The sequence below is a fragment of the Mustela nivalis genome (genome assembly GCF_964662115.1).
Source record: "Mustela nivalis genome assembly, chromosome: 14".
Taxonomy (NCBI): Eukaryota; Metazoa; Chordata; class Mammalia; order Carnivora; family Mustelidae; genus Mustela; species Mustela nivalis.
In genome coordinates this window covers 18,679,514-18,706,757 of record NC_139033.1, presented here as the reverse complement: position 1 = coordinate 18,706,757, position 27,244 = coordinate 18,679,514, and the positions used below count along the sequence as shown (strand labels likewise).

General features: G+C 64.6%; 1 protein-coding gene across 1 annotated transcript; it reads right to left on the bottom strand.

Annotated features, from left to right (window-relative positions):
• Positions 1–5,819: 5,819 nt before the first annotated feature.
• Positions 5,820–27,153, bottom strand: MMP17 (matrix metallopeptidase 17). Its single transcript, XM_082698849.1, has 10 exons — positions 26,879–27,153; positions 17,180–17,312; positions 16,249–16,378; positions 15,529–15,812; positions 14,702–14,878; positions 13,239–13,338; positions 12,555–12,637; positions 12,284–12,436; positions 8,244–8,501; positions 5,820–7,717 (listed from the first exon to the last, which is right to left on the bottom strand). Exons 1-10 carry the CDS (start codon positions 27,020–27,022, stop codon positions 7,392–7,394), a joined length of 1,788 nt encoding a protein of 595 aa, XP_082554975.1. The 5' UTR covers positions 27,023–27,153; the 3' UTR covers positions 5,820–7,391.
• Between the last annotated feature and the right edge of the window lie 91 nt (positions 27,154–27,244).

The following is a 27,244-nucleotide window of genomic DNA, read 5'->3' as shown; positions in this document are numbered from 1 at the left end:
GGCGGCCCTCCAGCCCCTGCGTCTGGCCTGACGTGTTCACTCAGCGCCTCCCAGCCCTGCCCTGCCGCCCGCCCCACCCCGCCTCACCTGCCTCCCCCGGGCCTCGAGGCCCCGCCCACGCCGGCCCCAGCTCCTCCGCTGGGCGCTCCTGCGGGCTCACTGTCCCCTGCCGCTGGGCCTGGCCGCCTCAGGGGACTCAGTCCACACTCCCACCTCCCACCCGAGCCAGGGTCCCAGCTGTCAACGGGGCAAAGGTGGGCAGGAAATAGGGGGCCGTCATGGATTCAAAGATTTACAAACCTAGCCCGTGGTCCTGGACCGGGTCCTGGGCCGGACAGACCAACCCTGAAGACGTCTGAAGGGACGAAGGGGGCAGATTTGATGGTGGGTGGGAGTCACGGGACATTGGGGCACTGGTCCTCTGGTAGGAAAACATCCTTACTCTTCACGAGATAAACCGAGTCCTGAGGAGTAACATGTCCTGATGTCTGTATTTTACTGGGAAACACCTTTGGCAAAGACAGAAATAAGTGAAACAACGTGGCAAAATGCGGCCAATCACGGACCCACGTGCTGTGCATCCCACTTCTCTAGAGCCGTAAATCTTCACGGAAAGGGAAAGATACTGCGCGCGAGAGAGTGAAGAATACCGAGTGTTACTGTGCACTCCTGTATGTTAACTTTTTCTTACGGGTTCAATGCACATAGAAAGCACAACAGGACACCGCACAACCTTGAAGCCGCGGGGGAGGGGGCATGCCACAGTCTCAGCCTCTCAGCTGGAGGTGGCAGCGGCCTCTGTTTCGTGTCTGCCCTTCCTTTGTTGTGACTGTCAACCTGGCGACCCCAACACGCATTAAGTGCTCTCATCTTAAGGATAATTTTTACACCACTCTGCTCAAGACACAGGGTTTTCCCAGACCTCAGAAGCTGTTGGGAGACCCCCGCCGCCCCCCCCCCCGACCCTGCACTTCTTGCCAGAGCAGGAGCCCTGCTGGTCCTGAACTTGATAGAAGCCGGTCACACAGAGCTCACTGTGTCCGGCCCCTTCAGAGAGCACCCTCTCCATCAGGAGCACCCATGCCCCGGGGTTTGCAAAGCACCGTGGGCACATAGGGGATACGGACCCGTATGGGTTTGTCTGGGTGTCTAACTGGATGTATTTTCCAGGTCTGCTTGCTTGTGAGTTCTATAAAACTGGCGTCACAGTGTACAACAAGACAACACAATAGTCCAAGAAAGTGAGAAGCTCACCCGTGCGGGTGACTCTATAGACAGGCAATACCCGACGATGGCAAGGGCCCCTTCGAGCCCTAGTACAGAAGCTATACGCGCAGTATGAAAAACAACGATGGGGGCGCCTGGGGGGCTCAGTGGGTTAAGCCGCTGCCTTCGGCTCAGGTCATGATCCCAGGGTCCTGGGATCGAGCCCCGCATCGGGCTCTCTGCTCGGCGGGGAGCCTGCTTCCTCCTCTCTCTCTCTGCCTGCCTCTCTGTCTACTTGTGACCTCTCTCTGTCAAATAAATAAAGAAAATCTTTAAAAAAAATAAAAATAAAAATAATGATGACTAATAAATATGTTAAAATACACACAGTAGGAAGAGATAACAGACTGTGACCAAAATACCGTGAAAGGTGTGTGTGGGACGGGGAGCTTAAGCAGATGGGTTTCGTGTGTGGCTGAACATAAGTTTTCGGCTTAAAATAGACTTTTGCGACTATAAGGTGTGTGTGGAGGTCAGAGGGTAACCAGGAAAAGTTCCTAGAGAAAGAGGAATCAAAGCAGATCGACGTGGAAACAATGGAGACAGGCAGGAGGACAGACAGCGGGGAAGACAGAGGGAGACGGAGCCAGCGCCTCTCGGCCAGGTCCTCCCGGCCCGGTTACAATCCCATCAGAGTCCCCGCAGACCCATCATCCTAACTGGATTAAATGCCTCTCCGCCGTGGAGAGGTCGGCGGATGAGAGACCCAGACCCAACTAGCTGATGGCTAGAATCCTCCTGAGACTTGGGGCCTGTGGTGGCCCGCCCAGGAGAGGAGCCGTCCGGGGAGTCCGGGGGCTGCCCTGGGGGTTCCCATGGGGCACCTGTGCCAGTACCCACCCCCACCTCCTGAGCCAGCGAGCTGTCTTCGAAAATTCTCCGCGAGCTACGTAACGGACGAGCAAATTCTTCCTTGTGCACCGGGCTCCCGCACTCTCCCCTCCAATCCCACGGGAAATCCCAGATTTTCTTCCATTCACTTATCTGTCTCAGTACTTCTCCTCCGTATGGGTGTCTTTCAAGTTTTCTCTCAACTTCCTAACATCTGCCTGGTTCCCTCCTTGAGCAAAATCTTTAACACCTCTTGGTTTTTATAGCTCTGTGAGTCATGATTTTCCCTGTTTTGACCGTCTTTTAACAATAGCACAGGGATGGTGTCGCACATGCTTTTCTCATTCACCGTGGTGTGGACGAGCGCCGTTTCGGGCCGCGTGTGGGGCGGCCGACCCCCCCCCCCCGCTGCCCAGGCTGCCCCCCCTCCCCACCAGCTCCATACTGGGAACTGCTTTGCTCTGACCATGGCCCGACAGCTGGGTCCAGACTTGCACGTTCATGTCTCACTCCTGTTTCCTCACATGAGTCTCTCTGGGACGCATCTGGGGCTGGAACTGGAGGGACGTTACAAAGATGCCAATCCACGATCCCGAGGAGATGCAAGGGGGTCGCACCCCTCAGAGCCCGCCTTGATTCGCCCCTCCCCCCAAGGGCCCAGGACAGCCCTTGACTCGCCGGACAGATGCTGATTTCAAAGAGCCCCACCTGGCAGCAGGCCAGGTCCGAATGGAGGAGGAGTTGCCCATGGGGACTGCCTGGAACAGCACGTGGAATGGAGTGGGTGCTCCGTGAGCGCCTCTACAGTGGATGGACGTGGGGAGGTGTGTGTGCCCAAGCCATGCAGCCAGCTCTGCGTGAGGCCATAGGGCCTTGGCTCTGCCACATGTCTCCAGTGCGGGGTGGGATGCATGGATGAGGTCTGACGGACCCTCTCCTGGTCCTTTGTCATGCCCAGAGGCGGAGGCCATGAGTCACCCATGGGCTGCAGCTGCGGCTGAGGAGCCTGGAGATCAGCTCTCCTGCTTGGGGGTGTCGGGGATGGCCGGCAGCTGTGCTGAGTGTGCCCGCAGGTCCTGCCTCCTTGCTGGGGCTGCTCCACGGCCCGGGGACTCTGAGGAAGAGGGTCCTGGGCTGCCCCCGCTCCGTCTCACTTGCCCGCTGCTGTAGGGCCACATGAGGTCAGTCAAGCGTCTGCCTGAGGCGCCGCCCTGCTTTCCCAGCTCCAAACCCCAGAAGCACCCTTTCCATCCACGCGGGCGGAGGCTAGCTTGGGCACATGCTCCCGATCACTGTGCGGAGACGTGGCTTCCACAGCCGAGGCCGCCCCCCAGCACGTGGCTCTCACACCCCGAGACCCTGGGCTCAGCCGGGCCTCCCCACCAAGTCCACACCTGGGACAGGGTCACGGGTCCTCACCCTCCAGGACCCGTCTGGTGGGAACCCCCCGCCCTGTTCCCGGACCAAGACAGGCCTGCAGGGGCCTCTATAGGACCAGGGAGGGCCCGGGGAGCTGCAGAAGCAAAGGCAGAGGCCTGAGATGGGTTCATGCTTTTGAGTGACAGACGCGTCCAGGAGGTTGAGGGGTGAGGCTCCTCTGCCCCAGCCTGGAGGGGGGGTAAGGGGGTCACCGCATGACAGGTCCTCTCTGGCTCCTCCTGCGTCCACACCCCAGACACCCGAAACTGGGCTCTCAGCAAAAACGTGTTTGGAAGTCCACGTTCAGAGCAGCTCAGGGCCCTGGGGTCTCCCTTATGCAGTGGGAGCTGTCGGATTTTCCAAGCTGCCCACCACAAGACCTCGAGTCTCCTGTGCTTTTTGTAGAATGTGGACGGACACTCAGTCACCTGGAGAGGTGGGATCTGTTCCCATCCTGTGGCTCAGGGCGGCCCGAGACCTCGGCAGGAGCGAGCCCACCTGACCTCAGAGACAAGGTCACAGCAGTGATACGAGGACCCGAGGCCCGTGGAGGGCCCCTGGCTCAGCCACTGCCCGGCTGCAAGTCTGGACAGCTGCCAGGGCAGAATGTTCTGTGGAGCCCAGAGACATCCGGACACAGGACAGGAGTCCTGTTGCTGCTATGAGCCCCAAGATATGGCGACCGGTCATGGCACCTGGCAGATGCCTGTGGAGAGAGGGCGGTGGGCGCCAGGGTCTGTGTGCCGTGCCTCCATCTCAACCCCGCAGACGCACCAGGTTCCTGTCGCCCTTCGTAGGCTCAGGGAGGGACAGCAGGTTCCCCGCTGCAGGCACACGGCGGGCTGGGGCTGCTGGTTCGGTCCCCAGGGTGGGGCGGACTGCCCAAGCACATCCGATGGCCGCCCCCACATTCACCCACCAGACAGAGCCACATGGATTAGCTCCGGGCATGGTCCCCTGGGTTCCACGCCCAGCCCCGGCGGCTCCCAGCCCCTCCCCGAGGGAGACGCGACCACACGCCCTCTCCGCACGACATGAAGAGGATCCAGATGAGTGTGTATTTGTAAAGTGCAGAACAGGACCAGGTCAGTACCACCGTACTCTTTTTTGGGGTGAGGAGCCCCCCGAGCCCCACAGCCGGCTCCCAGGGAGGTGGCAGGAGAGGACGCAGCGCGGCCGAGGTCGGAGTCTGGCCTTGCGGCCCACGCTCCCACGTGTGTCCACAGAATGTCTGTGTCCCCCTGGAGTCTTCCGGTGGACACCCCGCCCCCAGAGGCAGGATCCCCTGGGTGGGGAGATTAGATGAGGTCTCAGAGGTGGACCCCCCGTGGACCAGTGTCCCCGCGCAGAGCTCAGGACCCGCTCTTTCCCCACAGACACAGCGAGAATACGACGTCCGTGAGCCAGGATGCGCGGGACAGAAGCCACCAGCACCTGTCGCCGGCGGATTCCCGCCTCTAGAGCGGTGTTGGCTATGTGGGCCCGTCTGTGGCACTTGCCGCACCGCCTGAGCCGAGCTGTGCCTGTGCCTCTGTTTCCCCACTTGCCGAGGTGGGGGGTTGTGCGGCCAGAACCGCTGTGTTCTGGACCCTGAAGTCACCTGTGCAGGTGTGTTTTGTGAACTTGCCACCCACGCACACGGAGGCCGGCCAGCACCTGGGCCTGGCATGTGGGATGAGGGGGTCTTTGTCCGCGCCGCTGTGGTGCCTGCCCTCTGGCCTTTCTCAGAGGGGTCTCGGGCCTGTCACAGGGCTGCTGGTCCCCTGGGGGGGCCACGGCTTCCCTGCACAGAACCAGCACAGCTTGGGTAAAGACTGGCTGAAAAATCCCTAATCCCACACAAAATGTCTGGGTGCCTAAATGGTGACTCACCTAAAATTGAAAGACTGTGTGGGCAGCATCATTCTGGGACGTTCCTGTTTACTTCTTCACGCAGCATGGCAGGGGCGGGGAAGTGTGAAGAGCAGTTGTCTTTAACCCAGGGCTAGGAGCACAGCCTGCATTAAGACCCCTGCTCCCTGCCGGCTGTGCACCCTGGGGACTTGGGGACCCTCTCTGGGCTACTGCCCCAACAGCACAAGGTGGGCGCAAAGTGGGCCCCCACAAAGCTGCAGGAGGAAAGTGGGACCCCGTTGGAGCGCCCCAGCCGCTGGGCAGGGGCAGCTGCGCCTCCGCGTCCAGGGTGGGCTGTGGCCCTGCCTCTGCTATCTGGGTGTCAGGTCGGGGTGGGGCGTGGGGCGGCAGGCGGGGAAGTATGAAGGTTTCTGCCCCTCCCTGCAGTCAGTGGCTGCAGGGGGGGGGGCGGGACCGGACAAGCCCCCCGCGTTGCAGGGAGGGAACCCCCATGGGCTGGCCCTGCCCTCCTGGGTCCCCCGCACCTTCCTTCCCTGGCCAGCCTCTTCCCTCTGACCACAGAAGCGGCTCCTCCCTTTGCTTCTGCCCATCCTGCTCAGGCTTTCCGGACCCCCAGGAGAGCAGAGCGCCACCCAGCTGGGGGTTAACACACGTGGCCGCTGCACCCACTGTGCTCCGACCGCGGGGGGCAGGGCTGGGAATCTGCATTCTACCAGGTCCCGGTCATGCCAGTGCCTGGGGTGCTCGCTCTAACGGGGCCTGGCAGGCCCTCTGTGCACCCACCCTCAGGCCTGTGTGCGCCTCTGGAATCAGAGGGGTCACCACCCCTCGCTGGGGAAGGGGCGAGGCCCAACACCTGGGCGGGCCTGGGTTACGAAGGGAGGAGCGGCTGGGGTAAGCCAGCCACACCCGTCCCAGGCCGTCTCTCCTGACTGTGGGGTGCACCTCTCCCTGCCTCTCCAGGTGAGAGGGCGGTCCCCAGAATAGCCGCCCAGCTGCCTCCCTGCACTTCCTGCTCCCTGGTTTTGGCAGCCGGTGTCCCACTGCCTCCCTGACAGGCACGGTCTCGTTCTGCAGGTCCCTGCAGAGCAGCAAGCGCACAGGGAGGGGCCTCGTCAGCGAGCCCGGGGCAGCTCCAGCTCTGAGACCTGCCTGCGGGAAGCAGGCTCCTGTTCCGGGACTGAGCCTCAACTCCCCTGCCTGGGAAATGGGTGTGAGGCCCGAGGGATGGGGATCAGGAGGTGCTGGACAGGAAGGGGTCAGTGAGCCCCGCGAGGAAATGGGCACGGCCCAGGCCTCTTCCTGGAAGCTCCGGCCCCTCCCAAGGGCAGAAGGGTCCGGGGCCAAGTCTGCATGGCCCCTCCGGCCCTGAGGACATTCACCCTGCGGCTCCCGCCTGCAGGGCATCAGGGAGCCGAGGCTGAGCCAGGAGGAAGCAGGGAGAGGTCATGTTTGTCTGAAATGTGTCAAGAAGTGGGCCGGCCTCCGCCCCATCCTGGGGGCTCACGTGTGGGTTGGAGGCAGCTGCGGGCCCACAGGAACAGGAGTCGGGGTGGACAAGAGCCCCCCGGGGTGGGCGGAAGCACCAGCGGCCGCAGTCGGGGCGCCAGACCAGGTTGGTTGGTGCTGGCGACGGCTGCAGCTTGGCTCCGCACAGGCTGAGGTCCCCGCCCCGCGTCCTGGTGGTGCAGCGGCAGGCTCTCGTCCCCAGCCGGGCCTGGCCGGCCTTGCCTTGCCGAGTCTCCCCAGCTCAACAGCCGGCAGTCAGCACCCGCGCGGGCCGAGCGCCTGAGGGGCAGCGCCCTCTGCTGGCCTCTTCGCAACACGCGGGGCGTCCGGGGTGCGACCCGGTGGCCTCTGCTGGGAGTCGGCAGTGCGTCCTTCTCCGCCAGGCTGGGGCCCCAAGGCCACATGTGGCGCTGCAGGAACTCTTGGTCCGGGCACGGGAGGGGTGGGGGCATCACCCATGTTCGGAGAGACCCCAGCCGGGACTCCTCTGCCCTCTCGCAGGCCGGCGGCGGTCAGAGTGCCAGGGCCCGGGCTGCCGTCCACAGGGCGCTCGGGGGCAGCAGCAGCGAGGCGGCCAGCAGTGGGCCCGAGGCCCCTGCGGGAGAAGAGGCAGCCGAGGTGCAGGAGCAGACCTCGAAGGCGTCCTCGGCGCGGCTCTGGCCGTGCTGTCCCGGCTGGGCGTGGGCCCGGGCCTCTCCGCCCGCCGCCTCCGGGTCCACCTGCGGGTCTCTGCAGACCAGCCAGTCCCGCGCCGTGGACTGCGGGTACCCGGGAGCGGCCTCCAGCTCACCATCCAGCACCTTCCAGTACTCCTTGCCACGGAAGAAGTAAGCAGCACCTGGGGGAGAAGAGACTGTGAGCTGTGGCCCCGTGGCACGCAGGGGTGAGGCCGAGGGAGCCGAGCGCAGGCCAGCGGGGAGGTGGGGGAGAGGCGTCTTCCATGGTGGTCTGTCTCAGCCCTGGTGGCTGTCTGCGGGCAGCCCAGCCGGGGCCTCCCAGGGAGAGCCTGGGGCACCCGCCAGGAGGCAGGGGGATAGGCGAGAGGAACGCTTGCTCTCTTACGGGATGTGTATTGAGGGCCTACTATGTGCCAGGCCGCTCCAGGTGTTGGAGACAGAGCATTGAGAACAGAAAGGAAGCACCTGGCCCCATCAGCAGCCCCTGTGCAGGGGAGATGTGTTCTCCCCTCTGCCAGGCGGGGCTGCACCACATGGGCCTGAAGCAGGTGACCGGGCTGAGTCTGCGGGGTGCGGGGCAGGTGCAAAGGCCCTGGGGCACATAGGTGCACGAGCCGGCTTCCAACGAGCCTGCCCTGATCCCCGTTCCGCCATTCCGCGGGGAGACAGAGGCTGCGTGGGGCTCACCGTCAGACCAGCGCATGGCATCGTCGAGGGTGCGGGGGATGCCCCTCCACGGGGGGCTCCGGGCGGGGTGGCCGGGGTCCATGCGCCGCGTGTGCTCATCGAAGCGCCAGTACAGCTCGTCCTTAAAGAAATAAGTCTTGTCATTGTGGGCCCAGGCGAAGGCAGCGTCGACGCCGCCCGGCGGGAGGCCGAAGTCTGAGACGGGCCGTGGGTATCCTTCCTCTACGTTATTGTCCTTAAATACCCAGTATCTGTCTCCTGGGGGTGAGAGAGAGCGCCGTGGGCCAGAGCTCGGCCCACCCCGCGGGGCGCAGGCTCCAGCCGTCCCTCTCCCTGTCGCCAGCCCCGTGCCATCGCCGGCCACACCACGCCCCCGGGGCCTCTCGTGTATTTACTGAGCACCTGCTCTGCGCCCGGCACGGGCTCGGCCCACCTGCCGGCAGCCTGAGGGCCCGGGTGCTGATGAGGCACCCGCTCCACAGACAGGGGACAGATGGCCCGACCCCTGGAGGCCGGGGGGCTCTGACCCGGCGGGGTCTGACCCGGCGGGGCGTTGGTCTTTGCGGGCAGAGACAGGAAGGCCACTGGTCAGGGCCTGACACGGACACGTGGTGCACCTCTGTCCGCGTTCACACAGAAGCGAGACGTTTAGAAATCACCAAGAACTTGCATTCCATATGTCAAATTAAAAAGGAACGATTTAGGGGCGCCTGGGCTCAGTGGGTTAAGCCTCTGCCTTCAGCTCAGGTCGTGATCTCAGGGTCCTGGGATCGAGTCCCGCATCTGGCTCTCTGCTCAGCAGGGATCTGCTTTCCCTCTCCCTCTCTGCCTGCCTCTCTGCCTACTTGTGATCTCTGTCTGTCAAATAAATAAATAAAATCTTTAAAAAAATAAAAAAAGAAACGGTTTAGGGTATTTGTGGGGGGCACATCCTTGACTGTGCTTGGGAAGTATCACTACGTTGTTCTGCCCGTCGAGTTCTCCCCTCTGGCCTGGCGGTGAGCGGCTCTTCCATATGCAGGAAAGGAGCGGGAAGCATGGGGCGGGCAGGGAAGAAAACAGGTAAAAACCTTTTGCCAGACAAAGGATTAGCATAGACATTTCCCCCAGGAAGATGCTGAAAGGGTCACAAGGCAACATGGGTCGATGCCTGAGGTCACTAGAGAGGTGAGGATGAGAGGCGGAGGATGTGGAGAAAGCACGCGCTGCTGGAATGTAACTCTGCTGGGAAAACGGTCTGGACGGTCCTCAAAATATTCCACACAGAGCCTCCAGCAATCCCGCTTCCCGGTAGATGCGGGAAGAGTCCGCGGCGGGTCTCAGGGGGTCCATGCGCACCTGCGTTCCAGCAACATCCCTCACAGCCGCCAAGAGGGGGCAGCACCCCAGGCATCCGCGGGTGGGCGGTGGACACACACTAGGTGGCCTGACCACAGGACAGATCACCTTGAAAAGGATGGACACCGGGGGTGGGGGTCGGTGTTTCCCGGGAAGACAGAAGCGTGCTGGAGGTGGACAGTGGTGGCTGCACTCCGTGGGAAGGGGCATGTGGACATGGTTAAGATGATAAAGCTTTAGGGGCTGCTGCTTCTTTTTTTTTTTTTTTTTGACCACAATTAAAAGCACAATTTTAAAAAATCCTCAGCCAGAGACAGGAGACAACTGGACTGCCTGAGTGGGGAGGGGGCGCCTGAAGCAGACCCCCCCCCACGGCTCCCCTACAGCTGAGGGGGACGGAGGGCAGCTGTGCCCACAACGCACAGGGCAGGAGACACGGGACGAGGGAGGGCTGAGCCTGGCGGGTGCGCTTGCCCGGGTGGGCGCCGCGGACGCTGCCGGACAGCCCCCACCGTGGACGGGGCGGCCCAGGACACATCTGTCCTCAAGGTTCCTGCGGAAACGTGCCAGAGCAGAAGTCGCTCAGGAGAAACTGCCGGGTGACCTGCCCGGGGGGCAACGGTCTGGACGCCACGGACACGCCCGGGGGCAGGCAGACGCTCGTCAAGGGTCCCGGTGTTGGCTGCTCCCTCCCACCAATTCAGGAAAACACGGCCCGGAACTGTCCGCCGGAAGGAAAGGAAACAGAGTAAAATGTGAACCCGGGGCGAAGCTGGATGACGGGGCTGTTTCTGCAACGTTCCGGGAAGTCCGAGATCGCCGCGCGGCGCGGTGGAGTCACCTCCCAGCTCCCGCCGGCGCCGTGAGCCAAGGGACAGCCGAGCGCGCAGCAGCTGCTGTCCGCCCGGAGGAGCAGCAGGCGCGCCCCGCGCGGCCCCCCACGCGCGCCACACGCTCTCTCTGAGAGGCGGGGCCCCATGCAGGGAGGCCAACAGGCAGCGCCGACAGCATTGCAGGCGGTAAGTCCCCTTTGTCTGGCTTTGCTCTTCCTGAAGGTTGAAATAACAGGGGCCATCGACAGGGAGCCCCCCGGAGCCTGGCTCCCGACTCACCCCGCACACGGGGACCGGACCCACGGGAGCCGGTGGGGATGGACCGGCCACCCCGAGAGCTCACAGCTGACAGCTGCCCAGCCCCAACCAGGCGTTGGCAGGTGACAGGCAGGAGCGCGAGAAACGTGCGGAGTATCTGCTACCTCCTCAAAGAGACAGGTCCCCCGTTCAGGCGTGAAGAGCTGCTGCGGCGGGTTGACAGGGCTCCCCAAATGCACGCCCACTTGGACCTCGGCATCAGACTCACGGAGGAACGGGGTCTTTGCAGGTGAAATTAGTTAGGAGTGAAGTCACGCCGGAGTCAAGGGGTCCTCACATCCGCTGACTGGTGTCCTTGTCAGAGAGGACGCACGCGACAGAGAGGACGCAGTGAGACACACAGAGGGACTGAGCCCGGAGGGACACAGGCAGGGCCAGGTGGCGGGGGACAGTCTCCCACGCAGCCTCAGAAGGAACCAGTCCTGCCAGCACCGGGCCTGGGGCCTCGGGCCTTCGCGGCTCCTCTCCCCGTTCGGTGGGACGTGGGCACGGGAAGGGCAGGGGGCGCGCGGCTGACCGGCTCCACCTGCCCCGCTGGCCTGCACTCAGCTCTGGCCCCAGGCGGCCACAGCGTCTGAGAGCTGGACGCTGGTGCCACGGGGGTCCCCCGATGTTCAAATGCTGAGAAATAACTCCGATCTAGGAGACCGTCTCCTGCAGCTCCCACCTCCCTGCCGTGGCCTTGGGGTGCAGGACCAGGAGGCAGAGATTCTGCCAGTCAGGGGGCCCACGGCATGTGGCTCTGGGGGTCCCCAGGTGGGGAGGGGTCCGCCTCTGGAGCCTGCACAGAGCTGGGCTGGACAGCCTGGGTCAGGGCAGGAGTGTGGCTTCCGCCCAGAAGTGGGGTGGCTCAACCAGAGCACAGCACACAGGCAGGGCAGCACGCGTGTGACGGCGAGGCGCCCTGCCCGAGGTGCCCACACACCCGTGGGACTCCTGCCGCAGGCCCGGCATCCAGTCCGCGCCCCAAGAGCAGGCAGTGCCTCCCCAGTTCAGCCCAAGGAGCCCTGCCCAGGGAGCGGGGCGTGGGGCGGGGAGGCAACCCCCAGCTGGCAGCAGACGCGTCGTCGTCATCCACAGCCACGGGGAGCCCTGGAAGGTGTGGGGCCTGGGCGGGGCTCCCACGTGCAGAGAACAAAACCAGCTCCCTCCCCGTGGGCGCACACCTGCACTTCTGGGCTCCCGCACCCCACTCTGGCCTCACCCCCTCCTTGGGAGTCTGGGTGCCCAGCAGGATGGTTCTTGCCTTTGCACTGGCCATTCCCTCTACCTGAATGCTGTTCCCTCAGCTCTCCCTGGCCCTAACGCCCTCATCACGTGCAGGTGCCAATCGCCTACTGCGGGCACGAGGGGGGACCCCTGCCTGTGTTGCACACCCAGCAGCAGCCATGGCCACCAGCATGTGAGGACACAGTAGGTGCTCAGTAAATACACTCAGGCCTTGTGCCCGTGCGTGAGCTGTCCCCGCCCCGAGCAAACTGCAGGGCTCCTGGGGCACGGCCCAGGCCCCAGCAGCCCCGCGGGCAGAGCGCCGGGTGGGGGTCCGCCCACCTTTGAAGAAGACGATCTTGTGGTCGCTGGCGCGCTCATACACGGCGTCCACGCTGTCCAGGCGCGGCGGCAGACCCCGCCAGAACCGGTGCATCTGCGCGGGCCGCAGTGACACCAGGTGCCCATCCCGGGTCAATCGCCAGAAGTACTTTCCTGGGGGGACAGGGAGGGCGTGGGGTTGCAGAACGCCCCCCACCCCGCGTCTGCACCAGAGGGGGCCACCCTTCCATTGGTCAGCCACTCACTGGGCGCCTGACCTGGTGGTGGTTACCTTTGAAGAAAAAGGCCTCCCCGCGGATCTGGGCCACAGCATCGAAGTCCGCACTGCAGCGGTGGGGCACGTCCTTCCTGGGCCTGGGGGCAGAGAGAGCCGGGGGCCTGGGGGAGGGGCCTGGGGGAGGGGCAGCGGGAGGGGTGCCTGGGGGAGAGAGAGGTGGGTGGGGGAGAAGGGGATGCTGGGGCTGGGGGCAGGGGTGAAGGGGTGGGGGCTGGGGGCACAGACCCAGGCCGGCTGGCAGGAGCCCCCTTCCTGAGCTGCTCTGAGGAGCTGGGCTGTACAGAACCCCAGAAAGAGCCCCCACGTCACTGCCTGCGGGCTCGGAGGTGCAGGACGATGGTGTGTGTCAAGACAGAAAAGGGAGTTAAAGGGAGCTTTGTGTGTCAACTACACTTAATAACCCCAAACCCACGGCCTGCACCCCTTTTCCGGGGTCCAGAGTGCGGAGGGAGCGGGGCATCGGGGAGCATTACAGGGTGCACATCTGGGGTAAAGGTGAGAGGTTCACCACCTCTGCTGCCCAGGGTCAGGGTGAACAGGTGCCCCTCTGCTGTCTGGGGTTTCAGGAATGGGACGCGGCCCCCAGAGCCGTGGTTTTCTCAGAAGAGCCGGGAGGCTCTGAGCCACAGTCAGGGGTGGTGCCGGCCATGGTGTGCCGACCAGGGGCCCACGGCTTACGGGGAGTTGGACCGATTGTCGGGGGGCTCGGGCAGGAGCGGAGGCTCCTCGGGCTCCAGGGCGTCTGGCTGCGCCGTGGGGGACACAGACTCCCGCACGCCTGTGGGGACAGGGGGACGCATTAAACCTGGGAGTCCGCCTCCCTGCAGACCCCGCCCGCGCCCCGGGACCCCCGTACGGAACTGCGGCCGCTGGGTGGCAGGCCCGACCCGTGTGCAGGACGCAGAGCGTCGCAGCACAAGTAGGAGACATGCGGGTCCCCAGGAATGCTCCTCGACCTCTATGCCCGCAGGCCCCTTCTTGGGTGCAGAATGAGGTCGTCCCCCCGACCCCTTCGTGGGGAGAGAACCCAATGAGCCAAACACAGGGTTCCAACCGAAACTCGTCTGTGAACGAGCACAGCAGCCAAAGCGGGGGAAACGCCCCGCGTGTCCACCAGCTCGAGTGGACAGAGAAAGCTCGGCCACCGAGGGAAGGAAGCGGTGGCGTGGGACGTGGCGGGCGGCGGGCGGCCGGGGGAGCAGGGCGCTCAGGGAGAGAAGCCGACACAAAAGGCCACGCAGGTGCCTTCCATTTGTGTGAGAAGTCCATGGCCGTGCACACAAACAGAGGAGGTCGGTGTGGCCGGGTGGGGGAGGGGGGAACAGGGGTGATGAGGAATGTTCCGGAACCAGGCAGAAGTGGCAAATGGACAACACTGTGAACGTGGTAAAGGCCACCGACCTGTATGCCCCGACTGGTTAATGGGGTACCTTTTACTCTCGTAGGAGAAGCCCAGAGGCTACAGAGGGTGGAGGGCGCTGGGGAGCTCGCGGCAGTGCGGGAGGGGCTGCCGTGAGCAGGAAGGGGAGCAGAGTCTGGCCACGGTGCAGGGGCGTGGGGGGCACACTGGGGTCAGGGCAGGGAGACCAAAGCCGCACACGGGGATGGGAGCCCCGTCTGGCCCAGGCTGGCAGGCTGGGGCCTCCTCCCGTGCCAGTTCCTGACGCGTCCGCAGCAGAGCTGGTCTCCAAGGCAGGCTCTGTCGGCTGCCACAGGCCACCCGGCCTCCCATCTCTAAGTGGGGGTGGCCGGTGCTCCCTCATAAGTGTGAAGACGGGGCGCTGCCAGGCACACGTGTGGTCTGCACAGGCCTGGGGTGCCGTCCGTGCCCGCCGTGGTCTCCGCCAACAGCTGTCTGGGGGCCGGCCTGGGACCTCGCCCGGGGCTCAGAGGCTCCGGGGCGAGCTCTGTTAGCAGGACTGCAGGCCCCGCATCCAGGGAGCCCGGCAGCAGGCCGTTTCCTCAGCCCACATGCACGGGGGTGCAGCTAACATGCACCACTCAGAGTATAGACGCTGAGCTTGCGCGGACGGACAAGGCGGAAAATGCCTTCCTCCTAGGGCGTTCTGTGCACTGGGGGTCCCTGCCTTTCCGGCCCCATCCCTGGGGACTCTCGTGGCTGACTCTGGGAGAGGACTCACCGTACAGCTGCCACACCCGCACCCTGTCCTCGTAGGGGAGGCGGTAGTGCAGGGGGTCGCCCACCGGGCCCTGGTAGTAGGGCTGCATGATGGAGCTTGTGGCCGCCACGTGGCTCAGCCCGATGGCGTGGCCAAACTCGTGGACAGCCACCGCAAACAGGTCCATCTCGTGGGTATCTGGGAACACAAGGAGCAGTGGGTCAGCGGAGGCACGGTCAGCCGGGCCGGGCCACAAGGATGGGACAAGCTCGTGCAGAGGCTAGGGGCACCCATGGGGGGGGTGATGTGAGGGGTTCGCTGTCCTGGTTCGTGCCAAGGCCCTCCATGGGTCTACAAGGGCTTCTTGGGCCTGAGCTCCCGCCATGCAAAGAGCCCACAGGCGCTGTGGGGTCCTTGCGGGTTCCTCAGGCTGGGACTGGCTCCCCCCAGGCCAGAGTGTAGACTGACTCCACAGCGGCCCCAATCTCTGGGCGCATATCCATGCCCTGGGCCACAGGGCTCTGCCCCTTTGCCCACCTTGGCCCTGGGGGCCTGTTCCAGGGCGGGTGGGGCTCAGGGAGCGAGGGGACGAGCGCGTGAAGGCCCACAGAGGCTTGCAAGCTTCCGCCGCCTCTTGGAAGCTGGGCCCAGGGTAAGGACCAGCCCACTCAGCCCGTCAGCAGGGAGACACCTCGAGCCCAACATCAGCCAGACATCTGGACGGGGGGGGGCGGGCAGCTTCCCTGTGCAGGACAGTCACACGCCGCTCTGGGCCGCGGGGGCTCTTCCTCCCCTGGGCCTCTAACCCGGGGGGGGGGGTCCTGGGACTCAGCCTCAGCCTGACATACCTGAGGAGCGGAAGGCCCAGGGTTCGTCATCGTCAAAGTGGGCGTCCCCCGCGGCGTGGTGGTCTCCAGGGAAGAAGGCGTGGGCCACGGTGCCGCCGGGGCCGTCGAAGGGGTAGGCGTCGTTGTGGTCGGCCGTGGAGAAGTCGATCTGGATGTCCGCCGCGCTGCCCGCCACCTCGTGGAAGTTGAGGGGCGTGATGTCGCTCCAGACTTTGAGGGCGTAGTGCATGAGCGCGCGCACCGTGTCGCGGCCCAGGGGCGAGTCCCGTGGGAACGTGCGGACCCTGGGGGGTGGGGTCAGGGACCGAGGTCTGTCCACCAGGTGCAGGCCCTGTCCCCACCCTGGGCCGATGGGGGCACCCACATCCTTCCCCAGGGCTGCCACCCAGGCTTTGTTGGGAAACAGGTTTTTGCGGTTGGAGTTAAGAGTGAGACGAGGCCTCCTGCATGGGGTAAGTCAGAGGACACGGCGGGGGATGCCGGGACCGGGGAGAAGGCCGCGGTGGGTCGGACGCGGCCAGCAGCACCCAGCAGAGATGCTGGCGGCGGTTCCCCCACGGCCGGCCATGGAGCTTCGGAAGAAGCCAGCCCCGCGACCCCCAGACCTCCGGCTTCCTGCCTCTGGAACTGAGGACACACCCCCCGTGCACGAAGCCTGGCTCACAGGGGCCAGCCTCCGACACTGGGCCCCAGAGGGTCCGGCAGGCGCAGCTCACCCACCTCCAGGACAAACTCCGTCTGTTCCACGTGGTCGGAGCTGGAGCCTGGCGCCTCCTTCGCGCTGGGGCTGTGGCCGGGAGGTCGGGGAGGGAACAGCGCGGGGTCTTCATCAGCGCCAGGGTAGCCTCGTCTGCGGGGGCAGCTGGAGGTCAGGTCCCCTGGAGCTGGCACCAGGCTCAGGCCCTCTTCCCCATTCCCTACCCGGGGCTCCAGTGTGCCAGGCCTCACCGTCGGGGGAATGTCCACGACCAGGACAGGGACCACACAAAGCATTTACTAACCACAGCAGTACCCAGACCCATCAGAGGGGTTGCCGCGGGGCCCTGGCCGTGGGAGGCAGCACGGCCCCGACCTGCATCCCACAGGCCGATGCTCCTGGTGGTTCAGAGCACACGCACCTGACCAGCTCTGCTGTGACACGGACATTCACGCCTCCTCTGAGGCCTGGGCACAGAGGCGCTCCCTCCGCCCATGGAAGGGGCTCTCCAAGCCAGGGATTTGTTGCCATCATGTAAAAACTGGTGTGCTCACATAAACACCCCAGATTTCTGGTTTCCCGTGGAAAGCTGCAAGTTTGGGCTGCACAGATCTGCCACTTGCACGGGACAAGAATCAACTGGGACTGTGGTTGGGCAGATCCCACCCCGACAGCTGGCCCCCTAGGCCCCCATGGGCTCAAGCATGTGAGACCCTGCTGGACAGCATGCAGATGTGTCTGGGCACAGCTGGCTCACACTCTCCCCACACTGCACCCCCATCTGGGGGTGGTGAGCCTGCTGGGGATCGCATGTCCCCAGGGACATCGGGCCCAGCCCTAACCCCACTCCCCATGGGCAGGCTGGAGAGGGCCAAGGGTCCCAAGGGGCAGCCAGGGTGGGGCTGGGGGGCAGTCAGGGGAAACCCCATCTCCCACCACCACTGGAGGACTGACCCAGGATGCCGGTGGCCTCCAGACCTCCAAACCGCTGCATGGCCGCAATGGCCTTGGTCAGCTCCTCCTGTGTCTGCAGCTGCCCTGTTGTGGGGTCTGCAGGGGGCAGGTAGCCGAACCTGCTCAGCCACTCCTGAGAGCAGAGAACAGAGTGAGGCATGGAGGTGGCAGGCTCAGTCCTAAAAGAAGAGCTGCCTGCACTTGAGGTGAGGGGCAGGCCTCTTCCCACCGCCCTGATCATCACCGGCCCCGGCCCCCCATTAGCCCACAGGGCACCTCGTGCCCCCTCTTTAAGTTACTTTATGGACAGATGCTGGAAAAACATCTAAATAAACTTGATGCCCCTTAGAAGGGGTGAGCTTATGCAGTGCACCACCTGTACGACTGTCCATGGCAGCCCATCCCACCTCACTTCTCCTGAGCCAGGACATACCCAGGGCACACTTGAGAAAGTGAAATTATAAAAAGGTTATTACATGTGGCAAGTGCCAAATTCGGGCCCAGAGCTGCCTTGGGAGGCAACAGTCTAGGACCTGAGGTCTGAAACCCACACTGAGAAGGATAGTAGGCTCAGGCTTCGGCTTTAAGAATCTGGTCATGAGCCGCCCGACTGTCTGGGGGCAAATCCCACTGGGCCACCAGTTTCTTGGGCACCTGGGACAAGTCCCTCAACCCCCTGGGTGGTCTCCTTGCCTGTGGATGTGAGGGTACCATGAGTGAGAACACGGAAAGTGCTCACAGCGGCACCTGATGCAGGTGTTCTAAACCGCACACATGGCGTTGTCAGGGGACGGCTCTGACAAAAAGCGCCCTGGCACTGGAGTCCCCTGAGCCAAACAGGAAGCAGGGATGGCAGGTGACCCTTCCCCATGGACACAAATAGAGCCCCCTCCCCAAGCCTCAGCATCGTCACCCCTGTGGGGGGATGGGGACAAAGGGCGGCGCCAACACCGGTCACTGGGGCAGCCTCAGCTTCAACCCCCAAACGGTGTCACACCCGCTTCTTTGCCTAGGTGACATGAAAGTCTCAGGCCAGGTAGACAGCGGTGGGCTCCCCAGTGGGGGAGGACCCATAGGTGGGTGGGGGGCAAGGTTGCAGGAATTCCCTGAGCCCCTCCCCTCCCACGTCTGGCTCCAAGAAAGGAAGCAACCTGCACGCCTCTTTGTTTTTTGGTGGCTCGCGTACGTGTGAGCTACCTGCAGGGTCCCCAGAAGCTTCTGAGCCTGCGGCCCCTGCCAGTAGGACCCCTGCCCAGAGGCTCTGCCCCCACAGGGGGCCCAGCAGGTACTCCATGGGTGGGAGTCCACACTCCTAGAATTCTCAGGTGCTTCAATGGACCAGGAGGAGCCACCTCCATGATTTGCATACAATTTGCATACACCTGCAGAGAACCAGCTAGATTCCTCTCTTTCCAGGAAACACAGTCTTTCCAGGGCTTCTCTGTTCCTTTATTTATTATTTTTTTTTAAAGATTTTATTTATTTATTTGACAGACAGAGATCACAAGTAGGCAGAGAGGCAGGCAGAGAGAGAGGAGGAAGCAGGCTCCCCGCAGAGCAGAGAGCCCGATGTGGGGCTCGATCCCAGGACCCTGGGATCATGACCTGAGCTGAAGGCAGAGGCTTTAACCCACTGAGCCACCCAGGCGCCCCTTCTCTGTTCCTTTAACCCCTCAAACCCATATTGGCCCAGAACCGCCAGTCCTGACAGAAGACCCCTTAGAGACCGTGCGGACCTGGGGCCCTCGGAAGCTGTCGGACAGGACTGGGTAGCGGTGACAGTGACTTGGTCCTTGATGGACAGAAATCAGGAGACGCTCCTGATTAGAGGGGCCCGAGGAGTGATGCCCTGTGCTCCGACGAGGTGGGCATCGGCTGAGACAGGCCCACCTCCCCACCCCGCCCAAAGATCTACCCCTCCTCAGGGTTAAATCCTTGCTGTCCCTCAACACCCCTCTTCCTTTGGGAGGAACCCCTGCACATCACTGGGAACACATTAAAGCGTATCTATCTCACTCCAAGACGGGCCGTGTCCCGTGACAAGTACCTGGCTAGGCATCAGATACTCGACACAAAACATGTATATTTGAGGCTACACACGTTTTTGGGAAAAATTTCACATATATTTGAAACTTGTGATTTTGCAGTTTTCTTTCTGAATGTCAACACACACACACACACACACACACACATACTTCAAAGCCCTGCTGCTCAACACTACAAGGGTGCCTCCTCCAGGAAGCCCTCAGGAGTCTCCTGCCGTACTGGATGCCAAGCAAGGGTGCCAGCCCCCACCCTCCTCACTGGGGAAGGGTCCCTCCCAGCCCAGGCCAGCTGCTTCTGACAGGCTGGGGCTGAGGCGTGAGAGAGAAGGACCGCGCCCCCACCGCCCTGCCCCGGCTGGCTGGCACATGGGTCAAGGTAAGAGCTGGGTCTCTGCACTGAGAGTCTCCACGTCCCCTCCCCCGGGTTCTGTGGGGCTCAGGAAGGAGTCCTGGCACCCCATTCCCGGGGTCTCCAGGGAAGTCTGGCAGGAGACTCCCATTTTCGGGCTTAGAGAAGCCAAGAGCCCTTCAGGCAGTTTTGAAACATTTGCCAATGATGAAAAGCAGGTTTTAGCTGCCAGTCCAAGTGGCCAACCTGGGTTAACTTGCAGAAGAAGGGGCAGCTGAGTGCAGGCACGGCCCTGGACAGGGCTGGCTGCCTCCAAGGTCAGTGGCTACCCCCACTTGCCCCAGCCCTGGGAACACTGCAGCCTGCGGCACCCCCGTAGTGCAGGACCCTGAGATGGGGCCGAACCTGAGGGGCTGGCCAGGGAGCCCCCACCCGCAGGCAAGGGCTGGGGGTGTCCGTGCCCTCAATCACACTTCCCACCTCCCCCCACTGTGGGCCCTCCTGACGACATCAGCATCACAGAGCAGTCCTGTCTGAAGCCCCAGCTGTCTCCCCCCTGGGGCCCCCAGAGGCCCCTGCAGTCCTGGGGGGGAGGCTTCTGGGTCCATTCCTGGACAGTGCAGGGTGGGAGGTGGGAGCACCCACCAGCTGGTCAGGGGAGATCCTAAGGAGGAATCTGAGAGCAGGATAAGCCCCTGGTGGGTGTGGGGGGACGCTGGTGGCCGTTGCGCCCTCGGGTGGCCAGGGGGATGGCACTGGGCCTGCCAGCCCGTGGGGTCCCTGCCCAGGCCAGCCCACGGTGGAGGCCCAAGTGTCTGGAACCCGAAAGCCCTATGTGGCGGGGAGGCTCAGTGGCCCCTGCAGAGGCAATAAGAGGTCCTTGGGGAGAGGGGGCGGCTAAGACCCGGCGGCCTCCACCTGCCGGCTCCCCTCCGTCTGGGGAGGAGCCTGGCAAATTCCCAAATGGCCCCTCTCCCCGGGGCAGCAGCGCTACATTTTGAGGCGGGGGAGACTAAGGGTGGGAGCAGCGGGGGCGGCGGGGGCGTTAACCCGGGCCGCGCTGCACCGGTTCTCGGGTGGGAGTGGCTGGGGGGTCGCAGCAGGGGCGAGAGGCTGCTCCTGCCTTCTCCTCGCGGGCACCCGCCGCAGGATCCCGTCCCCAGCCCACCCCCGGGGGTCCCGGCAACCCCCAGTCGCCACGGAGCCCGCGCGGGGTGCATGCCCAGGCGGCCCCTCCCTCTGCACCCACCCCGCCCTCCCTGCGCCGTCGCCACGGCGACCGCGTCTCCAGGGCAACCAGGCTGCAGCAGCGGAGGTGAACCTTCCAGAAGGCCTTGGGGACAGGAGGGAAAGAGGAGGGGAGGAGAGAAGCAGGGGTGCCCCGACCCCGCAGCTGCTGCCCCAGCCGGGAGGACCCCCAACAGCCGAGGAGACGAGCTCTGCCTCCTCCTAGGGACCCCTGAGCTGAGCCATTACCCAGACGGGGAAACTGAGGCTGGGTCATGGTGCCTGGTGCCAGGCCCTGGCAGGACACGGAGAAGTACATCAGGCTGGCCTTTCCCGGCTCGCCCACGCGGCCCCAGGCCTCTGGGCTTTAATCTTTCTCTGTGCGCTCATCACAGTTAATACCCCGCGTCCAGCTACATCGCCAACGGGTCCAACTGCCCTCGCCACTCTTCAGAGTCGCAGGGAAGCGCCGCCCTGGCCCCAGGGCAGCCCCAGCAGGTGGGCACCCGGAAAGCCCAGCCCAGGGGCTGCTGGAGAGGATTGGCACTGGGCCGCGCTGTCCTGTGACTCACCAAGCCCACAAACAAGAAGTGCTTACTGTGTGCAAGGTCTCGTGTGGTCCTCCCCACTGGCCCACCATGTGGCCGCTGTCGTCCGCACACACAGGTCGCAGGTGGGGGCCTTTATAAAGCCTGTGGTGACCAGGAGACCATGGTCCCCTGGAGCCAGGCCTGGGAGCCTGTAGGTGTGCCAGGGACCATGGCCGTGGACGGCTGACCCGTGGGTCCTTCCCCTGCACGGCCCATCTCCAGCCGGACCCCCAGCCTCTGGGGGACGGGGCACAGAGAGCAGGTGTCGTTAGCATTCGGGGCTCCGCTCAGATGATGAAACCCAGGCTCAGAGGCTGCCGTGGGGCCGCACTATGTGCCGATGCCAAACCCCCTCCCCACCGCAGTGTGGCTCAGGAGCCGTGGGGCTGGCAGGCAGTGGCTTCGGAGCACCCTCAGGCCCCCAACACTCAGAGGATGCAGAGCAGAGCCCGGCCGGAACCCACACGGTGCCAGCTCACTGCCCGCCCGGCGCACCTCCACGTGGCACCCATTGGGGGGCAGCGTGCCCACCACCTCCACTCAGCCCCTGAGAGGCGAGCGCCCCCACCCCCGTCACATGTCCAGCCAGCAGCGGAGCCCGGAGAGGTGGTCTGGCGCTGTCCCTGTCTGGCTTGTTTTGCCACGGGGGCCGTTATAGATCCTGAAGGGGAATGACCCGAGAGGTCCTCAGATGCGAACCCCGGTGCTTGTCCTCCTCTGGGAGCTGATGACGGGAGGCTGCCGGGGACCCAAGCCCCAGTGTCTTCCCCGTGGGGATGCTCCTAGGTACCCCCCCCGGGACAGCCCCCCCCCCGTTCCCTGTCCCTCCATCTGTCTTTCCCAGGCTGGGCGCGGGCGGGGCCAGGCACCCTGGGGACAGCGAGGGCCGTGGAGAGCCCACCCTGCAGACAGGGCTCCAGGCCCAGACAGTGTCCTAGGACACAATAACGCGGAGCAAGCAAACAGCAACAGTGACACCGGACTGGGACGTGTCGTGCATGACCATCTGTAGCAGAAGTGATCCCAACAGCCAGCAGTCACCGAGAACAACTCCGTTCGCGAACCGCTCAGTGCTTGTGACGCCCCTCCGGGCAGAGCTCCGCGAGGCCGGGGCGCATCGCCTGCCGTGTCCAGTCCATGCTGGCGCACAGCAGACACTACGTGAGGACTTGCTCAATGAATCTAGTGCGGCGGGCACCATTATCCCCATTTTACAGATGGCGACACAGAGTCTAGAGAGATTAGGACACGCACCCACAGTCACCTCGCAGCACGGGGCAGGGCTGGGACTGGAGCCCGAGGGTCTGGCCTCAGGGCCTATTCCCATAACCTCTGTGCTAGGAGGGGATGTGACAAGGTGCAGGCACTAATTAAATGGCGGCCCGGGAAGATGTGTCTGGCAGCCTGACAGCAGGCTGAGACCTGGAAGATGAGGAGCTGGTCAGGTGACAAACCCTACAAAAGTTCAGGGAGGTGGGCATGGCAGATGCAAAGGCCCTGAGGCAGGAAGCAACCTGGGAAGTTCCACAGAGAAAGGAGTTCTGTGGATTATAGGAGGGAGGCAGATTACAGAAGTTGGCCACCAGGAAGGAGTGTGTGAGTCTGTGCTAGTGGGGAAGTCGGGCTGTGAGTCCTCCAGACCACTCTGTTCTGCCCCTCCTGAGAGCTGGACAGTGCACGGGGGACACTGCTCTCCGCTTATGGGGAGCAGATGCCTCATCCCCCGTGAGCAAAGCACAGACCCTACACCCAGAGCATCTCACTAGAAACTCACACCACCACCGACAGGCAAGAAGCACACACCCCTGGAAGGCACACACCCCTGGAAGGTGTCAAACCCCCTGCCAAGCCCCAACTCCTGTGCAGCCTTCACTCCACCACCCCCATCGCCTACACACAGGCCGCTTACTCCCTGCCAGCGCGGTGGAGAGGACTGCAGAGGCCTCATCAGAACAACTCAGCAGCCCCGGCTCACAGACAGGAGCCTGGGGCGCCTGGGCTGGGTCCAGACCCCCCTGTGTCAAGGGCCCGCATCAGAGGAAACACGTCCTAAGTCCCCAGGCCAGCTGGTCCACATCCCCAGGGCACAGCCCTGCCTACAGGATACTGGCTTGAAGGACAAAAGCCCCACAAAGACTTCTTTCAGACCCGCCTGAAGCCCCAAAGACAGTGGGGGGCAAGGACTCATGCCTGGGGGGGGCGGTGCTTGGGAGGGCTGGGGTGGGGGTCTCAGGTCCCTCACATTTAAATTCAACCTCCCACAGGGGTGCTGGCAGGAGCTTTCCCTCTCCAAGGCTCAGGACAAAAGCAGGCTAGCTCTCTGCCCTGGGGGTGAGTGCAGTCTGGCCCAGGCCTAGGTGTCTGTCGCTGAGGTGTGCCAGGGACAGTCCCTGTTCCAAGCCAGGTCTGTGACCTCAATACCGATGATGCAGGACCCACAGGCACCCCTGGGTGCCGAAACCAAGGAGTAGGGACCCAGAGGCCACTGGTGAGGGTGACCGTCACCCCTGCTGCAATCAGCCCCTGGGCCAGGAGGGGGACACGGGCTCACACTCGCTCCGAGGTCCTGGCTGGCGACCGGCGTCGCTACTGTCCAGCCTCATCCTGCCCATCCCCGCGGGGCCTCCTGGGGCCTCCTGGGCCATGGGAGGGTCTTGCCCCTTCCTGGCCATTCTCAGCCGCACACCGGCCACCTGCCCAAGTACTCAGCAACCACAAGCTCCGCCAAGACGCTGCGTGGTTCGGGGCCCTGGGAAATGTGTGGCTACAAGCAGAAAGCTGAGCAGAAACTCCATGGGACTGCCAACACGCAGGGCGTCCCCTTCACACTGCCCCCCGCCCCACCCCCCCAGGCCCGGGTCCCACTCATCAGCAGGTTGCAGGTGCCAAGTGCTCCCAGCACTGCTGCCGGCTTGGCAGAGTAGCAGCGGCGGCCTGCACGTCTGTGCCCAGGGCTGGCTGCAGGCTGTGAACGTCCGGATGAAGCGAGCGGGGCTGAGCCCCGAGCACGGGCAGCCCCAGACATCCCAGCACCGAATGGGCTTCCAAGGGAAAACAGCCGGTGCGGAGCAGTGGGCAGCGGCCCAGCGGGCAGCAGCCCGTCACCCACAAAGATTAGGGCCCCAGGTCCCCATGTCCTTTTGAGTGCCCAGTCCACCTCCAAAAGGATTCTCAGGAAGATTGGGAGGGCAGGGAAGATGGGATTTCTCCCGCGGGCCCTTCCGTGTGGCCCGAATATTGTGCTACGCTACGACCTCCCCAGAAATTAAACAGCGAAAAGCTGGGACCCAGCAGGACTCCAAGTGGACAGCCCCGGGAGCACAGCGCACTCTTCTGTCCTGTGCTGGAAGGCCCCGGCTGGGCCCAGCAGGACTCAATCCGGGTCTTTGTCCTCCCACCAAAGCCAGGGGGGTGCTGGGCAGGCCGGCCTCTCCCGGACACCAGCCAGGGCTCCAGACCCGCTGGGCTCACCTCGGGCAGAAGCTGGTCACACTGACAAAGAGGCCCTTCTCCTCCCTGGCAGCCCCAGATCTGAATGTGCAGAGTCAGTGGGCCCGGGGCGGGGTGGGGGGGTGGGGGGCTGGTCTGCAGAGGGGACGGGAAGGAGACCCCTCCTCCCCATAAATTCTGCCTTCCTGCACCTCTGGGTCTGGGGCTCTGAGCTGTCATTCTCCAGAAGGCCGCCAGAGGCCGCCCTCCACCTACAAACGTGGGCAGGAGGTGGGCAGGCAAGGCCACACCAGGAGGGACAGTCCTGCCTTCCCTGAGTGGGGGCCTCCGCTGTTTCCCCACAGGGCCAGATGCCGGGGCCCTGCTGTCCCTGGGGCTCCAGGCTGAGGAGCCCTATCCCCCCATCCCTCAGTGCACCCCCCAGAGTTCGGCCCAGGACTGCCTGCCCCCCATCCCCCTGGAAGCTCTGGGGAGCCCAGGGAGGGAGAGGAGGAGGTGCCCAGGCAGGGCTGGGAGGAGTGTGCCCACCCGCTGTCTCTCGGCAGGCAGAGAAACACTTGAGAACTGCAGGGGATCCGGGAAATGAACTTGGCCCGGCAGGCACTAGCGACCCCTGACTGATGGGGGATGCAGGTGGGTCCTCCTTAGCCTCCGGAGCAGGGCCCTTCTGGGCGGGAGAGAGGACCCCGAGACCCACTGCCCCCCTGATCAAGCGCTCCAGGAGCGGGTCCAGGAAGCCCCCAGCTACAAAGGAGCCCAGAGAGCGTGAACTGAGGCACCCCAACTTCAGGGCAGTTTGGCTGGGAGGAAGCCCAGTATGGGGTCCCTCAGGCATCCGGATGCCGGCTGCAGGGACCGTGGCTGTGCCCTCCCAGATGGCTTGGAGCACTTGGCCAGCCGGGCGGGGGTGGCCCCAGCCTGTTTCTCAGCCAGAACCTGTGGCCAAGTCCTGCCAAGTCTACGGAGCTGCGGATGACTCCCAGCAGCCCCCATCCAAATGCCCCCGCCTGCCTGAACCCCGCCTGCAGCCTGCAAGTGCTCAGGGCGCTGGGAGAGGGGTCCGGACAGCACCCCTCAGGACACCGCTGCAGGCCTTGTGCGGGGGTGGGGAGGCCGTGGCCCCCGGTCGCATCCCCGCGTCTCGGCAGAGTGAGGGCAGCAGCAGGGGCGGGAGCCCCAGAAGAAATTGTTCGGATCCAGCGGCCCCTCGCGCCCTCCCTGGCCTCTCGAACCTGGGGACGGCGACCCATAAAGTCTGAGCTCAATCCTCCGGGTCCGGAGGAGTCTGACTGGGGGAGGGGTGCGGGAAGAGGCCACCGCCGCCGCCCCCAGGACGGTTCCCAAGGCAGGGAGACAGGAAGGTTCCCGAGGCAGGGCGACAGCCGGTGTTACGGGAGGGGGCGCTGGGGACGGCGGTGGGGCCGCCTCAGAGCCTGGAATGGACGGGGGACCCCATCAAGCTCAGACGGGGCCAAGGGGGCGGCCGAGCAAGGCTGGCCGCCCTGGAGGCGGGAGGGTACAGGGTACAGGGCCAAGATGCATGCCCAGCGGGGCAGGGGGCCGCTTCTCTCGCTCCCCAACACCCTATACCGAGCAAACTCGAGAGCCACCGGCTTTCCGGGGCGCCCACACTCCGCAGCCGCGACCTCTCCTGGGTGGTGGGTGCGCACCCCTCCCCCCCGCCACTCCCACTGGGAACGCACGCGGGGCGCACAGCCTCCGGCGGCTGCGACGGCTGTCCCACTCGCCTGGGGTCCCCCTTCGGGGCCGCTCCAAGCCGCGCACAAAGGCTCGGGCCGGGAGCCTCAACCTCCGCTGCCTCCGGCGGCTGCGGCGCGCGGCGAGCGCCAGGGGCCGGGGAGGCACGCGGCGCCCCTTTCCCAGCCCCGGGTGCGCGCGTCAGCCGCTCAGCCAGCGCCCCGGCCTCAGCTTTCCGCCTAGGAAATGGGTCCAGGGCTCCCCGAGCTGCGGCAGGCGCCGAGGGGCCCGGGCGGCACCTCCCCAGCCGCGGGACCCCGTACGCCAGCCGCGCACTCACCACGCCGAAGCTGAGGTCCTCCGCGCGGGGCGCGGGCGCGCCCCAGGTCCCGCGGGCCGCCAGCGCGAGCAGCAGCAACGGCAGCGGCGGGAGCCGGGGCCGGGGGGGCGACGGGCCGGGCCCGGGGGCAGCGCGACTCCCCATCCCGCTCGCGGGGCCGTCGGCGCGGCAGTGCAGGTCCCCGCGCTCCTGCGCCCGGCTACGCCCGGCTCCCCGCGCCCCTGCGTCCGGCTCCCCGCGCCCCTGCGCCCGGCTCCGCGGCTCTGCGCCCCTGCACCCCGCTCCCGTGCGCCCCGCTCTGCTGCGCGCCGCTCCCGGCCCGCCCGAGCCCGGTGCACCGCCTCCCAGCGGCGGGGCGGGGCATGC

Coding starts and splice junctions, on each gene's coding strand:
- MMP17 (XM_082698849.1), bottom strand. CDS start 27,022: ATGGGGAGTCGCGCTGCCCCCGGGCCCGGCCCGTCGCCCCCCCGGCCC. Junction 17,313..26,878: donor AGGACCTCAGCTTCGGCGTG/GTGAGTGCGCGG, acceptor CTCTGCTCTCAG/GAGTGGCTGAGCAGGTTCGG. Junction 16,379..17,179: donor GGAGGCCACCGGCATCCTGG/GTCAGTCCTCCA, acceptor CTGCCCCCGCAG/ACGAGGCTACCCTGGCGCTG.